At 49.3% G+C, this 20764-nt stretch overlaps 1 protein-coding gene across 1 annotated transcript in view; it reads right to left on the bottom strand.

Moving 5' to 3' along the window:
* The window catches only part of FIBCD1 (fibrinogen C domain containing 1), a 127718-nt gene that overhangs the window by 27839 nt on the left and 79115 nt on the right, over window positions 1-20764 (bottom strand). Inside the window, exons 3-4 of the mRNA XM_048512970.1 lie at window positions 17497-17656; window positions 14320-14456 (exon numbers count right to left, since the gene is read on the bottom strand). Of these exons, the coding sequence (XP_048368927.1) occupies window positions 14320-14456; window positions 17497-17656 (297 nt within the window). The remainder of the gene's footprint in view (window positions 1-14319; window positions 14457-17496; window positions 17657-20764) is intronic.

The following is a 20764-nucleotide window of genomic DNA, read 5'->3' on the forward strand; positions in this document are numbered from 1 at the left end:
TTCTCTCGCACGAGTGAGGATTTTAGAAGGGGGGGGGAGGGCGAGGGCACTGATTCTCAGCACCTGCCTGTTTTCTGATTTAAAAATTAAAATATACTGAAAATGAGTTGGGAATGGGGGAAGATTCAGCCAATCAGAATGCTGGAAGCGGAGGCTGCCCACGCATGCGTGGAAGAGACTGTGGAAGTGCTTGCGGTGCTTATGGGAAAGCTCTGGGCTCGTGGGGGACTAGCTGGGGCTTCCCGCACTGGCCCTGACTCAAGTCAAGGAAAGAGCCGGGCAGCCTTGGGGGGCTACAAGCAGGGTGAGAAGCCCCACAGCAGGTACACTCCCAGGTACGCCACGGGGCATTTCAACAGTGAAAAAACAGACTGAATCTCTGCTGAAGCACCATCCCCTTGCTTCTGAGTAGAAAGCAGCAACCTGAACACACTCTCTCTCTGTGCCTTCCTTTTTGGCTTGGCATCGTGGGCAACTTTGAAGAAAATGTTTGAGTTCCCCTACAAGGATGTATAGAGAAACATGAGCAATTTAACTTGCATCCTATGGACCTTCAAAATTGAGATGGGGAGGGGATTTAACTCTAAGATACACACAGACCTTTTTATTACCAGATGTGACTTATACAAGTTGTGACAACTGTCCTAGAGTGAGCATGCAGTAAAAAGAAAATGACCACCCATCTGTCAGTATGGCTTTAGGGCAGGCCTTCCCCCCAAATTGTTAGCACTGGGAAGAAAGAAATGAAAGGACACCCAGTAGATGAATGAAACATTTTGAGCGTAATAAATCTACTTACATACATTTAGACATGTTGGTGTAGTCTGGGGAGGGCAGGGTGCTCTTTGTGGATGGCGGAGTGGAAAAGGAAGGGACAGCATCTTTGGATACTACAATGTAACTTCTGGTTGCACAGCCAGAGGTAACCTCATTGCACCATATCATTCTTGGTAAAGAAAATACACTGAAAATGGGGAAAGAGAACGAACAGTTGTACAGGCTTAATTATGATGGAGGTTCTGTTCTCAGATGCACTGAAATGCGTGCCACTTCTCTGCAGTTGTTTTTCAGTGGTCTTTCTCTTTAAAAGCTTCGACCATGAATCTGCACGACCATGACAGGGATAGCCCAGTTAAAGGGAGTAGCAAAACAAAAATGGCATATTAAAGAACTTGTGCTGATGTCCAGACTATCTCTCGTTGTCTCCTCAAAATAGCTTGGTTTTCTGGGTATAATCTTGCTAAAGCAACAGATTTTTAAAGATCATACATTGGTTACCCAGTGCACGATGAGGGTGGCCATCTCTACGGCTTCCCCTGATTTAAGAACCCAGCCCAATTTTGAACTCGGAGGAGTCTCCACATGGTGCCTCTCAGCCAGGGCATTGATGGCTGCAAGTGAAGAAAGACGGATGGGGCCCAGGTGACAGTCTCTGCTTTTTCCCCTTAACTAACAAGCTGCAATTGAGTCCCCAAACAATTTGCTCTGGCAGGCCTCTCACTCTTGACTGATGCCAGTAATAGATGGAAGCAAGATTGGCCTAAGCAGAGCCGGGAACAGATATTACTCATATCCCTCCATTTCCCTGCATAAAGGGGCCATGGCAAATTGTACATGATGTTTTGTCAGCGATCTAGATTGTGGAGCTGCTGGGCATCAAAGCCTCCTGACCTGGCCTCTCTGTCATCACTATAGATACCTTTCACAGCAAAGGTAGACACCTGTCAAGTTGTCATCAGCACCGTGCCAGTTTGTTGCCTGATTCCAGGAGAAGGGCATCTCCAGCTGCCTCCAGCTGCCCAATGGACCAATTATTCTCTCCCACTCTCATCCTTCTCTTTTATTCAGACACGTAATAAGGGGGGAGGAAGGGGGCAGGAGCCCTGGGCAGGACTCATGTGGATCATGTGAGGGGTGTGTCTGGTGTGTCTAGGGAGGAGTTGGGGCAGCTTCCACCTGGCTGCAGCTCACCCCAGGCCAGAAGGTGACAGCAGCTGACTGCCCCTGGATGAGCTCTCTTTCCCTCCCTCCCTCCCTCCCTTTTGCAAAATGGCCAGCCAGCCCAAGCCCAGTTCCAGCCTGGGCCTTGAGAAGCTGGGCTGAAGGGCCACTGGGGGAGCAGGCTTTCCAACCAAGGGCACCCCAACGTCACTTCCTGAACTGCCCGCTCAGCCCACTGTGCAAAAAGGCAGGTGAGTGAGGGGGCAGCTGGTTCTCTGAGGAAAGGGAAGCAGAAGCAAGGCTGGGCTCCTGGGATATCTTCAGGGTGCAGCACAGCCTCACCACCAACTCCAGCGGTTGTCCCTCCTCTCCCTGGGTGTTCCGCTGGGCTCAAGACAGCCAGGCTGTGGCAGAAAGAAGGTGAAGGAGAGAAGCCACGTCCCCCGTGCAGAAAGGATGCACACTGCTGGTGGCCCAGCCAGCCCCTGCAAAGTTCCTTTCCCACACTCAGGATTTCTTGCCTGGCCCTCCATTCCCTTCCTCTCCCCTCCCCATGCAGAGCGGGGCACCCAGGCATGGCCTCCTCTGGCCGGGCTGCGGCAGGACCCACTGCCTTACCTTCCTTCTGGAGCTGAGCCTGGCTAGGGTGAGCGCTTGAGATGGTCTCCTGCTCTTTTTCTCCAGCCTGAACCAGAGTGGCTTCCCCGCCCTGCCTCCAAGCTTGTGTGGTGGTGCAGCAGGCATCACGCCTGGGATCAGGGCCAAGGCGGCTCGATACAAGGACTGCCCAAGGAGATGCCCCAACAGCCTGAAGAAGCCATGGGAGGTGGGGGCGCATGGCCATTGGCCGCAGAGCAATCAGAGAGGCAGCAGGCAGGCTAGCGAGGGGGTGGCTGGTCAAGGGGGAGATGGGCAGCAGCCTCCCAGGCCCACTGCATGAGCTCTGTTCAGCATTCTTTGCTTCCTTTTCCTTTTCCTTTTCCTTTTCCTTTTCCTTTTCCTTCCTTCCTTCCTTCCTTCCTTCCTTCCTTCCTTCCTTCCTTCCTTCCGTAGCAAATTAAAAATGTGTTTTCTACTAGGAATGAGGGAATGAGTCATAAGGGAGGATTTTAGATCTGGAATTTGCATATTTACATCTAGCAGCCAAACGAACCTGCTCGCCTATACAATTCCTAATTCCATTCGAGCAGAACCACATCGCTCATTACCTTTATATTCCAATGAACCCCCGTGCAAGGAGAGCTCTTACCATTGTGCGATTCAACGTTATGCCCTCTGCCCTATTAAAGGGTCGGTTTACTAACCTAGAAAAATCTGCAAGGTTATGCAGCTGCAAATCCAATGTGGTTGGAACCCTGGCCCACCAACTTTTGCACTGCACCAGATTTGTTGAAATCAGATCTTAATATATCAATTTATATTCTCTTTTCCAATCTTGGTTGCCAGATCTGATTAGGTTATCCTTATTGCTGAATAACTCTAACCCTAGTCTTTGTGAAGAGGTCGCCAATTTTATTATGGAGATAGCTGAGAGTACCCAATAGTATGTATCTGTTATGGTCCTTTTGGGGCCATTTGTTTTTATTATCACTGTATTCATTTTGCTTTCCGATTATGCCAATAAAGGCTTACATATATACATAAGGGAGGATGTTTGGGGCTGGACAAGATAAGAACTGGCTGAAACTAGTTAGAGTCGAGTACATAGGCTAAAGGGCAAAAGTTATGTAAGCAGCGTTAACTGAGTATGCTTAATGAGCCAATGCATATTAACTTATCCTCCTGCTCTGATGACAACCTTCATTATAATGTACATACAAGAGGGGTGAGGGTGGGGGGCACATATCAAGGAGCAACATGTAAATAGGTGGACCGGAAAGTTGTAACTCCAAGTGTCCTTAGCCAATGGGAGAATGGAGAGGGTGTGGCGGAATTGGGGAAAGGCAATAAATATGGTATGTATGTAACGAGCCATTGGAATCTGCCCATGTGGGGACGGCTCCCCTTTCTTTGCAAATAAAGCTACTCTCTCCCCTTGGCTTGATATTTGGTAACAAGATATTGGGCACCCCACTTCCTTTCACTTTTTCTCTTTCTTTACCTTCCACTTCACCCCTTCCCTCATTTCTCTCTCTCCCCTTTTTAATCTATCAGATGGCGGACAACTGGAATAACTGTCGAAGGCTTTCACGGCCGGATTCAACTGTTGCTGGTGGGTTTTCCGGGCTGCGTGGCACTTCCCTCTGTGATACACCTCTGAAGATGCCAGCCACTGATGCAGGCGAAACGTTAGGAACAAGATCCATCAGACCACGGCCACACAGCCTGACAAACCCACCAGAACCAGCTGGAATAACTGCCAGGTTTCTTTCCTCCCTGATGAACCTTCTTGCCTGCCCACCCATGGAATTCAGGTCTGTGCCACTAAAAGATGGCCAGGGATGGAGACGACGACAGCAACAATTTCACTGCTTACCCTGGGTGCCATTTTCTGCCGAGACACCACTGCTTTTATTCATCCTTTACTATTATTTAGCTCCTGTATTTATTAGTTTTCTCTGTTTCAGGTGGGAAGCCATATTGGTCTGCAGTAGAAGAGCAAGATTCAAGTTCAGCAGCACCTTAAAGACCAAAAAGATTTCCAGGTATACTCTGAAAAGATTTCAGATCCTTGTAGACTTTATCTGTCACCTTTGCACACAATCATAACTTCAAAAAACTCCAAAACTATCCCTTGAAACAAACTAAAATGAACCTAAAATGCAAACATGGCTACAACACTTTCTGATTATGCAAAGTCACAGCCCTCATTACAACACTGCAAGGCAGAGGTGTAGCTGGGCCAGAGTGCACCCAGTGTGCACCCTGGCTTTTTCGCCCCCCCATGGCGCCCCCCCCCCCACACTTACTTTAGCAAACCGAGCAGGTTAGAGAACAGGCCTGCCTGTTCTGGTGGGAAATGTAGTTCCCACACAGGCAGGGTCTCCTGGGAAATGTAGTTCCCACACAGGCAGGGTCTCCTGGGAAATGTAGTTCCCACACAGGCAGGCCTGTTCTCCAGCCTGCTCAGTTTGCTAAAGTGTGTGTGGGGGTGCCGTGGGGGGGCGCTGGGGAGGGGTCAGGGTCGGGGGGAATTTTCCGTCCCCCACGTGACCCGAAGCCATGCACCTGGTGCGTGGTGCACCTCCCCAACCCCGGGTAGCTCCACCACTGCTGCAAGGTAATTTACTCCTCAAATTACAGTTTAAAGACACAAAGGGAAGGCTACCTGAAATCTCCTCATGCAGGAGTCCCCAATGTGGTACCCAAGGGGACCACAGAGGGCCTTGACACCTTTTCTGGCACCCACCAAGTGCTTTTAGGAAGTGGGTGTGGCTAGCTAGGACTTTTGCCCACAAAGGCTTCTGATTGGCTGTGAAGATTTTTTAAAAATGTTGCTTCGGCAGCAGCTGCCAACACTGCACAAGGATCCGCCCAGCGTTACTGAAGTTAAGCGGAGCCATTTTGTGGCGGGCTCCGCCTCCTGCAGCAGCCCTTTCGTTGCAGCCATTTTGTTACTGCACCCACCATGCCATGTCAGAATTCCAAATGTGCCCACAGGATCCAAAAGATTGGGACCCCTGTCCTAATGACAGAGGTGAGATTTGAACTGGAGGGATCTCTTGTTTCATGGCCCAGTCAATTACACAACAGGCTACACTGGTTCCGAAGAAAAGAAAGGTACCAAACGCAGACGTAAAATAATACTGATGAATCAGGAATGGAGCGTATTGAAAAAAACAATCCTGCTTGGTCAAGAAGACCATTTGTGTCCCACGTATTTTCTCTGGCAAATATTCTGTTTGTTTCTTTCTTTGCATGCAATTGCTGGGAAAACAGGTGTTGCTTTTAACATAAATTTTCTATTAAACGATTTACTGCAATTGCTTCTGTTAAAAAATTTCTATCAAACAGGGACAGCTGCCATTTCATCTGGAGTGTGAGAAACCACAAAAAGAAACTTTTCAAACTGAGCCAAAGTTTTCTTTGCGAAATTCAGTAATGACCTTGTCATTAAAATCTATCAGAAATGGAACAGAAAAGCTCATCAGCTTGGAAACAAAAGATCTTCGACATGGCTTTGGTCCTGGTTACCTGAGAGATCACATCTGCCCACATGTTCCTGCCCAGACATTGAGATCAGAGGGGGAGGCCTGCCTGGCTTTCCTGCCACCTTCAGAGGTGAGGGAGGTGGGGGCGGTGTAGAGGGCCTCCTTCACAGTGGCCCCTACATTGTGGAATGCCATCCTTCCAGAGGTTTGCCAGGCTCCTACTTCATCCAGGTGGTGGGCTGACTCTCCTCATCGGGAGGGAGATCCCCCGAGATGTCAGTACAGCCCTCCCTTTTGCAGATGGGTGTGGTGGGGGCTTGAGATTTTAGACTGTTTTAGGGTTTTTAGGATGGGGTTTTATTGTGAGATTTTGAATGGTTTTTAATTGTAATCTGCACTGAGACCCTGATAAAGGACAGGGGATGGATGGATGGATAGATAGATAGATAGATAGATAGATAGATAGATAGATAGATAGATAGATAGATAGATAGATAGATAGATAGATAGATAGATAGATAGATAGATAGATAGATAGATAGATAGATAGATAGATAGATAGATAGATAGATAGATAGATAGATAGATAGATAGATAGATAGATAGATAATCCAATTAAATACAGTCAGGGATGGTGAGTGGAGGGTCTCCCAAATGTGGGCGGTTCTGTGAAAGTCTTGCCCCATATACTACTCCAGGGGTTACAAACATGGTGCCTGCAGGTCCCGTGGCATCTGCCAACACCTTTTCTGCTGCCCCCAAGTGATTTTAGGAAGTGAGTAGGACCAGCTGGGGTGTTTGCCCAGTAGGGCCTCTGATTGGTTGTACAGATAAAAAGAAATCTTATTAAACAGAGCTCCTGTCTCAAATGTTGAAGACTTCACTGCCTGACATTTTATTGTTGGCTCTACCTAGGGTAGCAGGCTGCTACTAGCAGCCATTTTGTGGTTGGCCCCACCTGCTATGGCACCTACCACCTTGTGTCAGAATTGAACAGGTGACAACAGCCCACAAAAGGTTGGTACTACTCAATAGCTGGTGCACAAAGCAGCACAGAAGCAAGGGGGGAGGGGTTTGAAGATACGTGCTAAAGTCTGCCAAGCCCTAAAACAACCAAGGTCCACAGTCCCTCCCTGCCTTTGTAACCTAGTGATGCTGCCCTTGTTGAAGCCAAGAAGACAAATAGCAGGACTCAACATTATTCAGAATTTATTTAGAATCTGCACTCAAAATGGTGCAGAGTCCTGCCCAAAAAAACTGCCTGGAAGGAACATTTCTGTTTCTTCCTGCAGGCAAGGAAAAATGTCTTCATCAGAAGTGATTTTTTTCCACCTCCACGAACTAATCCTCGCCATCCACATGTCCACAGGCCTCTCCTACTTACACTAATCTTCCAGCTTCATCTGTCTGGTTCTCCTTGAGTTCTTCTAACAAGAGCCCAGCCGTTCGTTTCCACCAGCGCCCCTTCTGTGTCTCTGCATTTGGCATTTCTTCACGCCTGTTTGTTAATTTTCACAGGCAGCTTCCAGGCCCACAATCAGCTTTGCTATATGTATGAGTTGCTACCAAGACCCCAGCTCTCCAAGGGAAGGTCACAACAATGACTGTCCTCCCAGAGGCAATCTTGTCAGATGTTGCCAATAACTTCATCTTGGCTTTAGAAAATGGCAGGACACGTAACTGATGAACTGTCCCATTATGAGCCAGTCTCTAATTGTCCGGATGTGGTGAGTGTGTGCTCTGTCCTTGAGAGGTGGCTGCCGGCTGCTTCTGGCTTTCTGCCTGGGATGGGGATTTTTGCTTGTAGGTTATCTGTGTGAAACTATGCTTTGTTTATTCTGTATTGCTTTGAGTATTGGCTTTGTTTATTCTGGTTTGGCGGGAATGTGATGTGCCACTGTGTAAAATCTAAAATCAAAGGTCTGAGGCTCTCAGACCTCACATTGCTTGTATCCAACTATGATTGCCAGCACAATAAAGAACTGAGAACGGTTACTTTGGCCTGGACTTTGCTAGTTCGTTACACTAATAGACTTTCAACTACACTATAACATCTGAAATTCAAACATTCTGGGACTCATACTTAAAATCACGTCTCTGGAAATAGTAACGTCGGGATATGTCATAGAATTCCTTTCTATCCCTCCAAGCTGCTTCATGATGTCCCCTTTATCCAAAATCCCAGAAAAGAGGTTCAGAAAACTGAAAGCTATCTCACATCTAATAGAGATAGAAGCTGTAGAGTGCGTTCCAATGGAACAGAGGGAGCAGGGAGTCTACTCTATCCTGTTCACAGTGTCCAAGAAAAACGGGGAATGGCGCCCAATTTTAGACCTAAAATACGTCAATCAATTTGTCAAACTGAGACTTTTCAGAATGAAAACCCTGCATTCCATCACGGACTCCCTACAGCCCGAAGAATTTCTCACCTCGATCAATCTCTTCGAGGCTTACCTACATGTCCCCATATTCTAAAGTCACTGAAAATTCTTCAGATTTGGCATAGGAAAAGATCATTTTCAATTCAGGGCTCTTCCGTTTGGTCTGTGCACTGCCCCAAGGGTGTTCACCAAGTTACTCATCAATCTGGTGGTCTTACTCAGGGAGAGGAACATCAGAGTACACCCTTATCTGGACGACATACAGATCCGATCGAATTCTCGGGATCAAGCATTATTGGACTGTCAGGAGACCACACTATTCCTAGAGAAACATGGATTTATAATCAACAGGGAAAATAGTTCCTTAAATCCGTCTCAGAGACTGGAACACCTGGGTTTCGTCATAGATACCAAGTCTTGCAAGATTCTGCTTCCATTACAGAAACAACAGACTTTGAGGTAAAAAATACATCAGATTCTCAGCAGGGACAGGTGTTCTGTACTGACCCTCGCCACTTTGATAGGTTTGCTGGTAGCTTACTCCTAAGCGATTCAGTGGGGAAGATTCAGATCCAGACCACTTCAGAGGTTCCTACTACCTTTTCAGGAAATCATCTCCAACAGAATCCAAAAACAAGTTGTGGTTCCGAGATCAATCAAGATCAGTCTTCTGTGGTGGACCAGAATGACCAATCTGAGCATCGGAAAAACCTTCTGGATATTTTCCACCAAACAGATGTTCTCAGATTCCAATTTTCAGGGCTGGGGGGCTATGCTAGAGGGTATCCCGGTCTAAGGGACCTGGTCAGCAACGGAGGCTCGACTTCACATCAATGTTTTGGAACTAAGAGCGATTCGACTAGCCCTCATACGTTTTCAGCATCTGTTAATGGGAACCCATGCTATTGTACGGACGGACAATACAACAGCCAAGTCATACCTAAACAAACAAGGAGGTTCCAGATCGACAGCCCTCCACAGGGAAGCTACTCTACTGTTTCAATGGGCAGAAACACATCTATCCTCCATCCGAGCCAAACATATCTGGGGCAATCTGAACATTCAAACGGATTGGCTGAGCAGGCAGAGCGGAGAGAGTGGTGTTTGAAGGAGGAGATCTTTCAATTGATGTCTCAAAACTTAGGAACTCCAATACTGGATCTCTTTACCTCTAATCAGAGCAAACAGCTTCCCAGATTCATGCCACACTTCCACCATCCGGAGGCGGAGAATACGGATCCCTTATCCTCCAAGTGGCCTCCCAAAATTCTTTATGCCTTTCCTCCTTTTCCCATGATTCCCAGACTACTGCGAAAGATCAGGGAGGAACGGGCAGACGTCATCCTTGTGGCTCCCTGGTGGCCCAGACACCCGTGGTTCACGGTGCGGATGTGGCATACGCGAGCCTCAACGTCTCCCATCTCACCAGGACTTGCTCAGTCAGGGTCCCATTTGTCACCCAAACCCAGAGCAATTGAACTTAACCGCTTGGAGATTGAAAGATGGCAATTAGTTTCCAGAGGGTACTCTACAGCCAAGTTGAACACCATCTTGGCCTCTAGAAAGCCCTCCACGAAGAGAATCTATAACATCACGTGGAAGGCCTTTGTTCGATGGTGTTGGAGGAAGAAGGTTTCCCCCACAGACCCTAAGATTAGTGACATACTAGCCTTCCTACAGGATGGTTTAGAAACTGGCCTTAGAGCTAATACCCTTCGCAGACAGGTGGCGGCACTGACCTCAATACTCCCTGGGTTGGAGGGTTTTGCACCTACCTCTCATCCCCACATTATCAGGTTTCTTAGGGGGGCTACTCTGAAGGATAGGCCAGTCAATCATCATTTCCCAATGTGGAGATTGCATACAGTGTTACATGCCCTTACTGCAACCCCTTTGGAGCCTATTATGGATATTTTGTTAAAACACCTTCGAATGAAAGTTATTTTCTTAGTTGCCATCACTTCCGCCAGAAGGGTGTCGGAACTAGCAGCCCTTTCCATCAAGCCACCACTATGTGTATTCCATAAGGATAAAGTAGTATTGCGTACAGATCCTGCGTTCGTTCCCAAAATTAACTCTACCTTTCACAGACGACAGGAGATTTTTCTACCTACCTTTCGTCCTGACCCAAAACACCCTAAGGAGGCATATTGGCATAAACTTGACGTCAGGAGAACCTTAAAAGCCTTCCTGATTAGGACCCAAGAGTTTAGACAATCAGAGGCCTTGTTTATCTCAATCGCCAATCACAATAGAGGTCAAAAATTGTCCTCACCCTCCATTAGTAAATGTCTGAGAGAATGCATAGCCGAGGCATATAGGGTGCAAAAATTGACAGTTCCAGTCGGAATCACGGCACACTCTGTACGTAATGCTTCCACAAACGCAGCCTTCAATAATAATGTGCCCGTGGCTGAAATATGCAGAGCAGCGACGTGGTCTTTTCTTTCCACGTTTGTTCATCACTACAGACTGAATGTTTACAGTGTGGCCGATGCAGATTACGGCCGGAGGGTGCTGCAGCACATCATAGGAGAGGATTTCAACCCCACCCTTTAGAATACTGTGACACTGCTAGGGGAGGTCACCCAAGATGTCCTCTTGCTCAATGGAGAAACAACATTGGTCTTACCTGTGAAGAAGACTTCTCCATTGAGCAATTGAGGACATCTGCCCTCCTGATCTGGTCATCCATCCTCTCCAGAAAATACCATTTAGTTACATTGTTAGATGTAGAGATACAGTTCATTGCTGTTCCTTTCAAGGAATTAATCCTCCGTTGTTTGTGATAGGTCCCTTCAGTATTCCCATTCACTGTTTGAAGTTCTTCCTGGACTAGTTTTTATTCCCCGTTGTCATGGGAAGTTGTTCTTCCGGGAATTTTTTCTCCATATTAATATTGTCATAGTCTTCTCTACTCAACTGACCACTACTTTCTGGAGGAACCAGAACTGGAGAGAGAGAGAGAGAGAGAGAGGAGGCGGACCTATAGGAAGCGGAGGAGCCTGGAAAATATTTTTTATTAACCCCTGCCTTCCTAAATGGAGATCAAGCAAGAACCCAAGATGTCTTCAATTGCTCAATGGGGAAGTCTCCTTCACAGGTAAGACCAATGTTGTATCCCTGGCAGATAGAGCCAGCTGGAGGTACTCGGCAGTCCTACAGAATTGCCAAATGCAAGGAATCGATTTTAGAGACCATTACACATAATAGGAGGGGTATGCATTTGGCAAAGCTGAGGCAACCCCCCCCCAAAAAAATCTTATCCGTGTTTTTCAGGAGCTTTTTCTCCCCCTCAAAATGGTGGTGATTTGAGGGAGCCGAAAAGCAGATCCTGAATAATGCTCATTTTCCCCAGCCTTTTTGGGATGCTTTGGCTCCGTTGCCATTAAAAAAGGGGGGGGACCCCCTCTTCCCCTCACTCACCTGCTGGCTGAGTCTCAGAAGCAGCAGCCTCACAGAGCCACCTGCTGCCTCGGGGACCCACATGGAGTTTGGAGACGATGTGCAATTTTTCGGTTTTGGGGTTCAACACCCCCCCCTTTTTCAAAAAACCAATCCTCCCCCCATATTGGTACAGGAATTGGCTTTTTAAAAAAACGTCTGGGTCTATTAACTTGAACAACACAAGAAAAAAATGGTACACATCCCTATGCAGTTGTAAAGTGGCTTGCCCTTGTGTGGATGATAAAAGTTATCCAATCAGCCACTTGGAAAAAGGCCCCCATTTTGCAGCAAACACTGACTTCATCAGTTAACAAAAGGAATAGAAAGGAAACACAAATGGTCTGAAGGGGAGAAATGTTGAGACTACCTGAGAATCAGGTAAAGGAAGAAGAGAGTTTGGTCTGCTTATGCCCTGGAAACGTAGAGGATGAGCAGGGGGTGGCGGGGGGGCTTGCGAGGGCGGGATTTCTACATTTCCCCCCCTTCTGCAATTCTTTACTGGCCCCAAGTTTGAATAGGTAATACTGACAACCTGTTAAACTGCTGGCATCTGGGAAATTATAATTGTGTCCACAAATCATACATTTATGTGGACTCTGAATAATAAAATCTGTTATTATTTTGCATTTTCATTTGCGCTGATAGCTTTCCCAGACGATTTTTTACAATGTCTGTGTATTATATCTGCACAATAATGCCAAGACAGGCTTGTGTGTAACATAAGCTAATTCTAAGCCCCAGAGATGAAACCAAACCCAGAGCTGATTTTAATTGGCCAGGCCCCACCCTCAGGGCCCCCACGGCCCACTCTGTGCTGTCTGGGCTCCTTTCCCCTCCTGGGGCAACCTCGTAATGGACCAGACAACGGGACCGGGCTCCTTTAGTGCTCGCCTGCCCTGGGCATTGGCCAATCTTTTCTCTCTTGCCCTTTTCTCCAGACCCCTTCTTCCTCCCAACTCTCCCCCCCTCTGCCTTTAGCATTCCAGGAAGGTCTTCTCCTGCCTTTCACGAGGATGGGGTCAGTGCTCCCTTGGCCTCCTGGGCTATTCCCCAGGAGCCCTGCTGGACGGGGCCTCTCTCCTGCCGCTTCTGGGTCCAGCTGCCTTCCTCTTCTAGGTGGGCATTGCTAGACCAGTTCAACTCGTCTGGCAGCCTGTGTGACTGCGGGGGGGTGGGGGTGGGGGTGCGTGGGCTGGGTTTAGCAGGTGCCCTTGTGGGACAAATAGTACTGCTTGTTTTGGACAAAGGAATAGCAATGCCTGTTTTAGATTGTAAGGCAGAAAAGCCAGGGTCAAAGGCCAGGGTTAGCAGTTAAAAATGCTTACGCTGCATTTCTGCGGCTGCCAGAAGGGGTAGTCAGGTCCTGGGTCAGCAAGTCCACAGCCAAGGGTTGAGCACTGTGGCTCATCCCTGAGCTCCCCCGCCTCCCGAGCTTCTAGGTCTCTGGGGAAGTTGCTCCGTTCCCCTTCAGTGGTGGCCCCGGACACATTTGCTTTTCAAAATTTCTGGGAAAAACTCCCATTTCTCATCAAACTCTCTAGACATGCTATATTTTTAGCAGCACCAAATAAACACATCTTCTAACCTAACAATAAACAACTGTCATGTTGGCCTTTGGGTTTCGGCGGTCTGTTGTGCTTCCTGCTCAAAGGGAAATGGCTGAGTGCTGAGATCTGCAATGGGCCCACCGGGATCAGCCAGAAGGGGCCGATCCAGACTCTCCGGCATTCAGTCTGCAATTAGGATTGCCAATTCCAGGTTGGGAAATTCCTGGAGCTTTGGGGATGGGGCCAGGAGAAGGCCGGGTGTGAGGAGGGAAGGGCAGAACGCCCCAGCTCCCACCTTCCGAAGCAGCCATGACCCCCAGGGGGAACGGATCTTTGCCATGTGGAGATCAGCGATAACTGTGGAAGAACACCAGGCAGGGGCCTACCACCCACAGGAACATGGGGTATCTCATGTCCCCAAGTGCCACCCATTTGATCACATGATCAAGCTGTGGGGCGCCCCATCTCTATTGGAGGCCAGGGGGGTGCAAAAACAAGGCCTTGCCCCCAGGTGCCATTTCATGCCAGTACGCTTCTGACCCCAGGCAACATCTGGATGCGAGCAACCCTATATGTACTAGTGGCACAGAAAGAGCATTATTTTACCGTTTTGCTTGGAAATCGCAAAAGGGCGGCCCAGAGTTTCCCCTGGTGCCAGCTGATGCCGTCCTTTTATCTGGCACGCCGCCTCCATGACCCAGCGGGCCCCACCCACCAGTCTGCAGAGGATGCCAGCATCCCCCTTCCCCTTCTTAGGCACTCCGGGAGCTCTCGGGTCTCGGCCCGTTTCCTGCCTCTGCCTTTTGCTTCAACCTTGACAGAAAGTCGCATGTTTCGACCAGCCTGCGGAGCTGGCGACGCCTTTGGGCTTCTTCCCGAAACGAGCACGTCGAGCAGGCAACGAGCCCTTACCGCCCATCCTCCGCTGTCGGTCGTCATGTCACAGTAGACCTGGAAGCCTTCGGGATAGTGAGTGGGGAAGACTGAATAGACGCCGTCCTCTTGTTGTCCGCTCGCGTAGATGTCAAAGCAGTCCCGGGGCCGGGAGCCTGCAGGGCAGCGGGGAAGGGGTTTGCAGAGAGGGAGATGCAGAGCAAGACTAATTACTGGTCTAAATTACAACTCTCCCTGTTGAAGCTCTTGCGCTTGGGCTCTCTCGCCTGCGATAATTGACTGCCTCAACCAAAACACCCTCCACTCCACTTCATCTGAGGGTCTGGGCAAGAGCAGTCCTTGCATGACTCTGGCTCTGAGCGAGACGGCAGCAGAAATAGTGCAGTGAAGGGAACGGGTGCCGCTTCCTCCTGGCCTTGCTGAATTATGTTCACTTCTCTCTCTAATAGGTCCCCCAACCTCCAGGTGGGCCTGCGGGTCTTCTGGAATTAAAACCGCTCTTCTGACTATTCAGTTTGGTGATCAGTTTGATGGATTGCCAGGTCAGCGGGAGGTTTTGGGAGGCGGGTACAGGGGGCAGCGGTCCATGGCTGTTTCCCCACTTTGGTTGTTTCCCCTTTGCTGCGTGCTACTCTCAGCGCGCGTCATTTCTGGCGCGCGCCCGGGCTTCCCCACGACCCGGCGCTCTGTGCGGGGTCATCAAAAGGCACCGTTTTGAAGAGCGCCAGGAATGACGCGCGCGAAGGGGGCGCGAGAGTGGCAACTTCGGGGCGGCTGTGTTGTCACCGCCCCTGTAGTGGGGAGTACCACGGGACCCTGCGCTATTTGGGGAGAGTAGCGCGCAGCAGAAGGTAAGTGGGGAAAGGCCCAAAGTCCCTGTGTGACGACATCACTTCTGGTGCAATGCAGAGGCCTCCACATTGCGCTGGAGGGATGCTCTGGCACTTGCCCCAGAACTCCTTGGTTTGAACAGATTTTTGAGGATTGTGTTAGAGCGTACCTCTTGTGCGATGCTGGTGCTTCCGCACTGCACTGGAAGTGACGTCATCACACAGGGACATGGACCACCCTCCCCTTTTGGACAGCTGGCTTCCACCCACCAAATGTCTAAGTGTCAGTGAGCAAAGACAAGAAGTGCTGAGAGATTTCCCCACATTAGTAGGCACCTGGGAAACCCCACAATTCCCCTGGAGGAAACGGCAGCTTTTGAGGGTGGCGTCTATGGAATGACATTCCTTTCCCACACTCTGCTTTTCTCTGGCACCACTCTCAAACTTCCAAGTATTTCCTAAGGTAGAGTTGGCCACCCTGATCTAAGAGCTCACCTGCTTGGGGTCAGTCTATAGTAAAAGGATTCCCTCACAGTTGAATGTCAGAGGACAAACCAAAGCTATTTGCACAATGTTCCAGTCCACCCAAACCTCGAATGAGTAAGCCACCTGCCATGGCAGGATTACTCAACAGGGTGCCATGGCACCTGCTCTGCTTTTTTGAAAGGGGGAGGAGCCTTTTGTGGGCTGGGCTTGTGGCGTAGGAGGTTAAGAGCTCGTGTATCTAATCTGGAGGAACCGGGTTTGATTCCCAGCTCTGCCGCCTGAGCTCTGGAGGCTTATCTGGGGAATTCAGATTAGCCTGGGCACTCCCACACACGCCAGCTGGGTGACCTTGGGCTAGTCACAGCTTCTCGGAGCTCTCTCAGCCCCACCTACCTCACAGGGTGTTTGTTGTGAGGGGGGAAGGGCAAGGAGATTGTAAGCCCCTTTGAGTCTCCTGCAGGAGAGAAAGGGGGGATATAAATCCAAACTATTTATTATTATTATTATTATTATTATTATTATTATTATTATTATTATTATTATTATTATTATTATTATTATTATTATTGGCTGGCCTCATTCAAATGAAAGGAGAATGAGGAACACTAGTAAGCAATGGCGATTTCCTCAGTCAGCGTGTGGTTCCCGCATTTCCTTCCCCAGGGGGTGGGAGGCGGGAGGCATTCCACTTGCTCTGCTTCGGGAGGCAGATGTTTAAGGTTTGGCTTCACTTCCTGTAGCAGCCATTTTGGGGTGGTGCTTGCCCCCCCTTCTAAAATTCCAAAAATGCCTGCATAGAGTTGCCAGGGTAAACAGCAGAGGAATGTCACTGGCAATGTGCTGATATTGCCCTCAAAGGCCCCTCCGGTCATTGGAGGGAAACCTTTTGGCGATCCGCAGGCCGAGAGTCATTCGGCTGGCATCAACAGGAGCCACAGCCTTTTCCGCCCTGGCTCCAGCCTGGTGGAACAAGCTTCCGAGTGACGTGAGAGCCCTGCGGGAGCTAACACAGTTCCACAGGGCCTGCAAGGCCTGGCTGTTCCACCAGGCTTTTCCAACTAGCCAGCCGGTTTGAATCATGTCAGATCATCTCCTTTCGGTCTCCAAGTGGGTGGGAGGGTGAGTGGAGTGGTGAGTGGGGATTGTATTACCTACAGCCTTCTGAATTCTATTCATTGGATGCCGGAGTTTATTGTTTTAATATTTGTATTGTTCTTTTAAATGATTTTATTGATTGTTTTATGTTGTAACCCGCCCTGAGCCCTACAGTGATAGGGTGGAATATAAATTCAAACAAACAAACAAACAAATAAATGTATTGTTGAAGGCTTTCCCGGCCAGAATCACTTGGGTGCTGTGTGGTTTCCGGGCTGTATGGCCGTGTTCTAGCAGCATTCTCTCCTGACGTTTCGCCTGCATCTGTGGCTGGCATCTTCAGAGGATGGAAACCACACAGCACCCAAACAAATAAATATCACTCCCTGTGTTCCCAGAAGTGACATCACACTGTCGCTTTCAGCGTTGGCATCTGGACAAAACTCTATGGTTAACCCACAGAATTTTGACGTGATGGCATAGAGCCCCAACAATACTGTGATGTCACTTCCAGGAGCATTGGCAGTGACATCAGGATGTCACAATGCTACTGACATCCCCCCCCTCTTCCCTACATTTCCCCCCCTGCCAGCAAGTGGAGTGGTGGCTGGGAAGTGCCTGCCAGCAGTGGGAAATTCCTTGCCCCCAGCAGGTGAATGGGAAGACTATGCCTGCAGTCCCCAAAAAGTTAGAGGCTCTTGTTCTATGGAATTGGCGGGCTGTATGAAACGAGTAATGTCTTCTCTGCTGATTTTTCCTGTGAAGGAGGAGGCCTCTCTCTCACCATTGGCACATCCCTTTGGCCGGGCACTTCTGGTCGGGGCTTTCTGAAGATCAGCCTTGACGCGAGGCCGGATCACGCTGCGGTCCTTCTGCAAGGTGTCCAGAATATCACTGACGGAGCTGACCAGCCTTGCCATGTTGGTCTGGCTCTCCGAAAGCAACTGTGAAGAACAAAGAAAAGAGCAACCGAAACATGAGGGTGAGTTCGATTCTGAAGCGTCTCCTGCCCAGGCTGAGATATGTTTAGGTATTAAAGATGAAAATGCTTTTCGTTCATTCTCATAGCTGGCAATGTGTACAGTGGAACTGTATTATGTATTCCTATAGTATATGAGTAAAATACAGATTTAAGAACAAATGAATCCTCAGGCCCTGTCTATTTCGCTGGGAGCTAGAGATGCCCAGTTACCGCGCAAGGCTGCAGATTTTGCTCCAGTCTCCTCTGAAATCATTCCAAGGAACAACCACCGACCTGGCAAACTGTCATCTCAGCAAGGGCACTGGTCTGGATTTCAGTGGTTTTCCTTCATTTTTTTATTTTAAATGGAAAAAGTATTCCATCAGCATTAAAAGAGTTTTATTTAAGTGATCCTGAAGCAGAGAATGTAATGCACTCATGTGTTAATATGACCAGTATAAATACAATTTAATTAACAATTTTGCCTCCAAAGTAAACATCTCAAAACAGACGCAACTCATCCACCGAGCCAGCCAGAGCCTGAGGCAGCGGACAAAATGTCCCCAAAGCACATTGCTTGCTCTGGTTGCAATCTCTGGGGCTGGCTGTCCTACTAGTCAACAGGCGCCCAGTGGAGGAACTCTAGGCAACATTCCCTTCGTGCGTGTTATTTCAGGCACCCTCACCTCGATGTGGCATAAGGCTGATCCAGACGAAGCAAAGGCTGGCAAATGAAGGCAGGGCATTCTTCTTAGCATTCCTGACAAATGAGGGTCTTTTGCAGGGTAAGGGGTCGAGGCTGCATTGCCAAAAGTGGCAGGTGAATACTGGGGCTGGCGTCAGCAAACTCTGGCCGGGGGCAGCTGCCAGAGTGCAGAGTTTTTGGCAGGGCCCACTGCCTCTGACCTCTGGCTCACATGCCGGCCCTGCCATCTGCCAATGTCTTCCCTCCCATCTGTCTGAGCCTCCACCATCCATGCTCCCTGCCCTGTGAGCCACCCAGCACCACTGGAGGGTGGGTGTGCAGGTGGTGCAGATGAGTGGTGTGTTTGGCAGTGACAGCAACGGCACTCCCCAGCCACATGCCACACTGCGCCGTTGGAGAATGGGCACATGCGAAGGCTACCAGGCAGCAGAAAACCACTTAGGGAGGTGGTAGGCAGGAAGGGAGATGCCAGTGGAAGATCCTGGTGGGTCTCAGCCATTCACTTCCCATCAGGCCACCAGCATGGCCACTGGCCATGCTGGGACAGAGGCCATGGGAATCAGGTTCCTGAACATCTGAGAGCCGCGAGGTTCCCTACCCCTGGCAGCAGAGGAACTCCCAGCTCAGATGTCTAGGGACTCCCATCATTTCTCACCAGCATTGGCCACTGGGCTGCTGACAGAGGCTGATGGGAATTGTAGTTCCTGAACATCTGGAGAGCCGCAGGTTCCCTACCCCTGGGGCAGAGGAAGGGAGGGAACCCCTCAGCACTTAGTGGCCAGGACACACCCCCCCCCAAATGTGGAACTGGCCCTGGTGAATTCTCAGCAAGCATTCCAAGATGAGCATACAAGATTATGACATAACCTTTCCCACCTCCAGATGAGCAAAAGGAGACTTTCTTCTGTGCTCACACCTGATGTGGAGGGCTTTGGCCACATGAGAAAGAGTAAAAGCTGCAATAAACCTGTTTGAGATGTCACTCAGCTCCTCAGGAGAGGACCAACTGTTCCAGTTTCCACCACTGAGGAGGGTTCTGCACAGAAGAAGAGTTGTATTTATATCCCCCCCTCTCTCGCCTATAAGGAGACTCAAAGGGACTTACAATCTCTCCTTTCTCTTCCCCCCTCACAACAAACACTCTGTGAGGTGGGTGGGGCTGAGAGAGCTCTGAAGAACTGTGACTAGCCCAAGGTCACCCAGCTGGCATGAGTTGGAGTGCACCAGCTAATCAAGTTCACCAGATAAGCTTCCACAGCCCAAGTGGCAGAGCAGGGAATCAAACCCGGTTCTCCAGATTAGAGTGCACCTGCTCTTAATCACTGCACCACGCTGGCTCTCTAGGTGGATGTATGTTGCTCTGTGGTGGGAAAAGTAGCACGAGGCTGACTTCCACCTATCCTGGAGAAAAGCACCTTTGCTCACCTTGACTCACAAACCCCACTGTGAGATGGAGCTGGGATGAAGAAGGACCATTTCTCCAAGTGACCAAAACCTCACAAGTCAGTGACGTGCTTTCCTCCTAATTTCAACAGGAAAAGTATCATGTTGCATCCAGCCAGGCGATTATCTTTTTCTCTGGGCTTCTGTTTAGCTAATAATTGCTGAAGGTATTTCTTTGTTGGGTGCTGACAGCTGAGAGACACTCGTTTGAATGAGCATCGATGGCTCTTGATGGCAGGTGGCTATTAGCTCTGGATTCATCCAAGCTGCTTGCGGAGAGGTGGAGGAAGCGGCCTGGCAGTTCTGCATGGAACCAGCAACAGAGAATCAAGAGGTGGGCGCTGGCAGGGGGCTGCCAAGAAAAGGCTCTCTTGCCAGGGGCTTCAAGCGCTTTGGGGGAAACTTTAAAAGATAACCGTCTCCCTCAGCCTGCTCCCGGCTGTTCAGCTTGCACATATTTCCAAATAAATAGATCTTACACGAGTGCCACAAGCCTCCAGTGCTCTCTCCCTGCTAGGGAATCAGTCTCATGCGAGGCTACACCCAAATATCGCACAGAGACGAGGGAAACGTGCAGAATTATTAGTTTGACTTTCTCCTTGGATGGCCCAGACTAGCCCAATTGCATCAGATCTCAGAAACTAAACAGGGTTGGCCCTGGCTAGTACTTCAATGGGAGATCATCAAGGAAGTCCAGGGGCGCCCACAGAGGCAGGCCATGGCAAACCACCTCTGAACGGCTCTCGCCTTGAAAGCCCTACAGGGTTGCCGCGTGTCCCCTGCAGCTTGATGGCACCTCCCGACACCTCCATTCCTCACTGTGGGCACTTCCAGCAGCCGTCTTCAGCAGCTTCAGCTGGCATTAGGAACTATTAACTAGAAATAATGGTAGAGTTTTATCCATGCCCCCCCTCCCCCGCCCCCATCTCTTCTGGCAGAAGA

This window comes from Sphaerodactylus townsendi, linkage group LG12 (genome assembly GCF_021028975.2).
Source record: "Sphaerodactylus townsendi isolate TG3544 linkage group LG12, MPM_Stown_v2.3, whole genome shotgun sequence".
NCBI classification, from domain to species: Eukaryota; Metazoa; Chordata; class Lepidosauria; order Squamata; family Sphaerodactylidae; genus Sphaerodactylus; species Sphaerodactylus townsendi.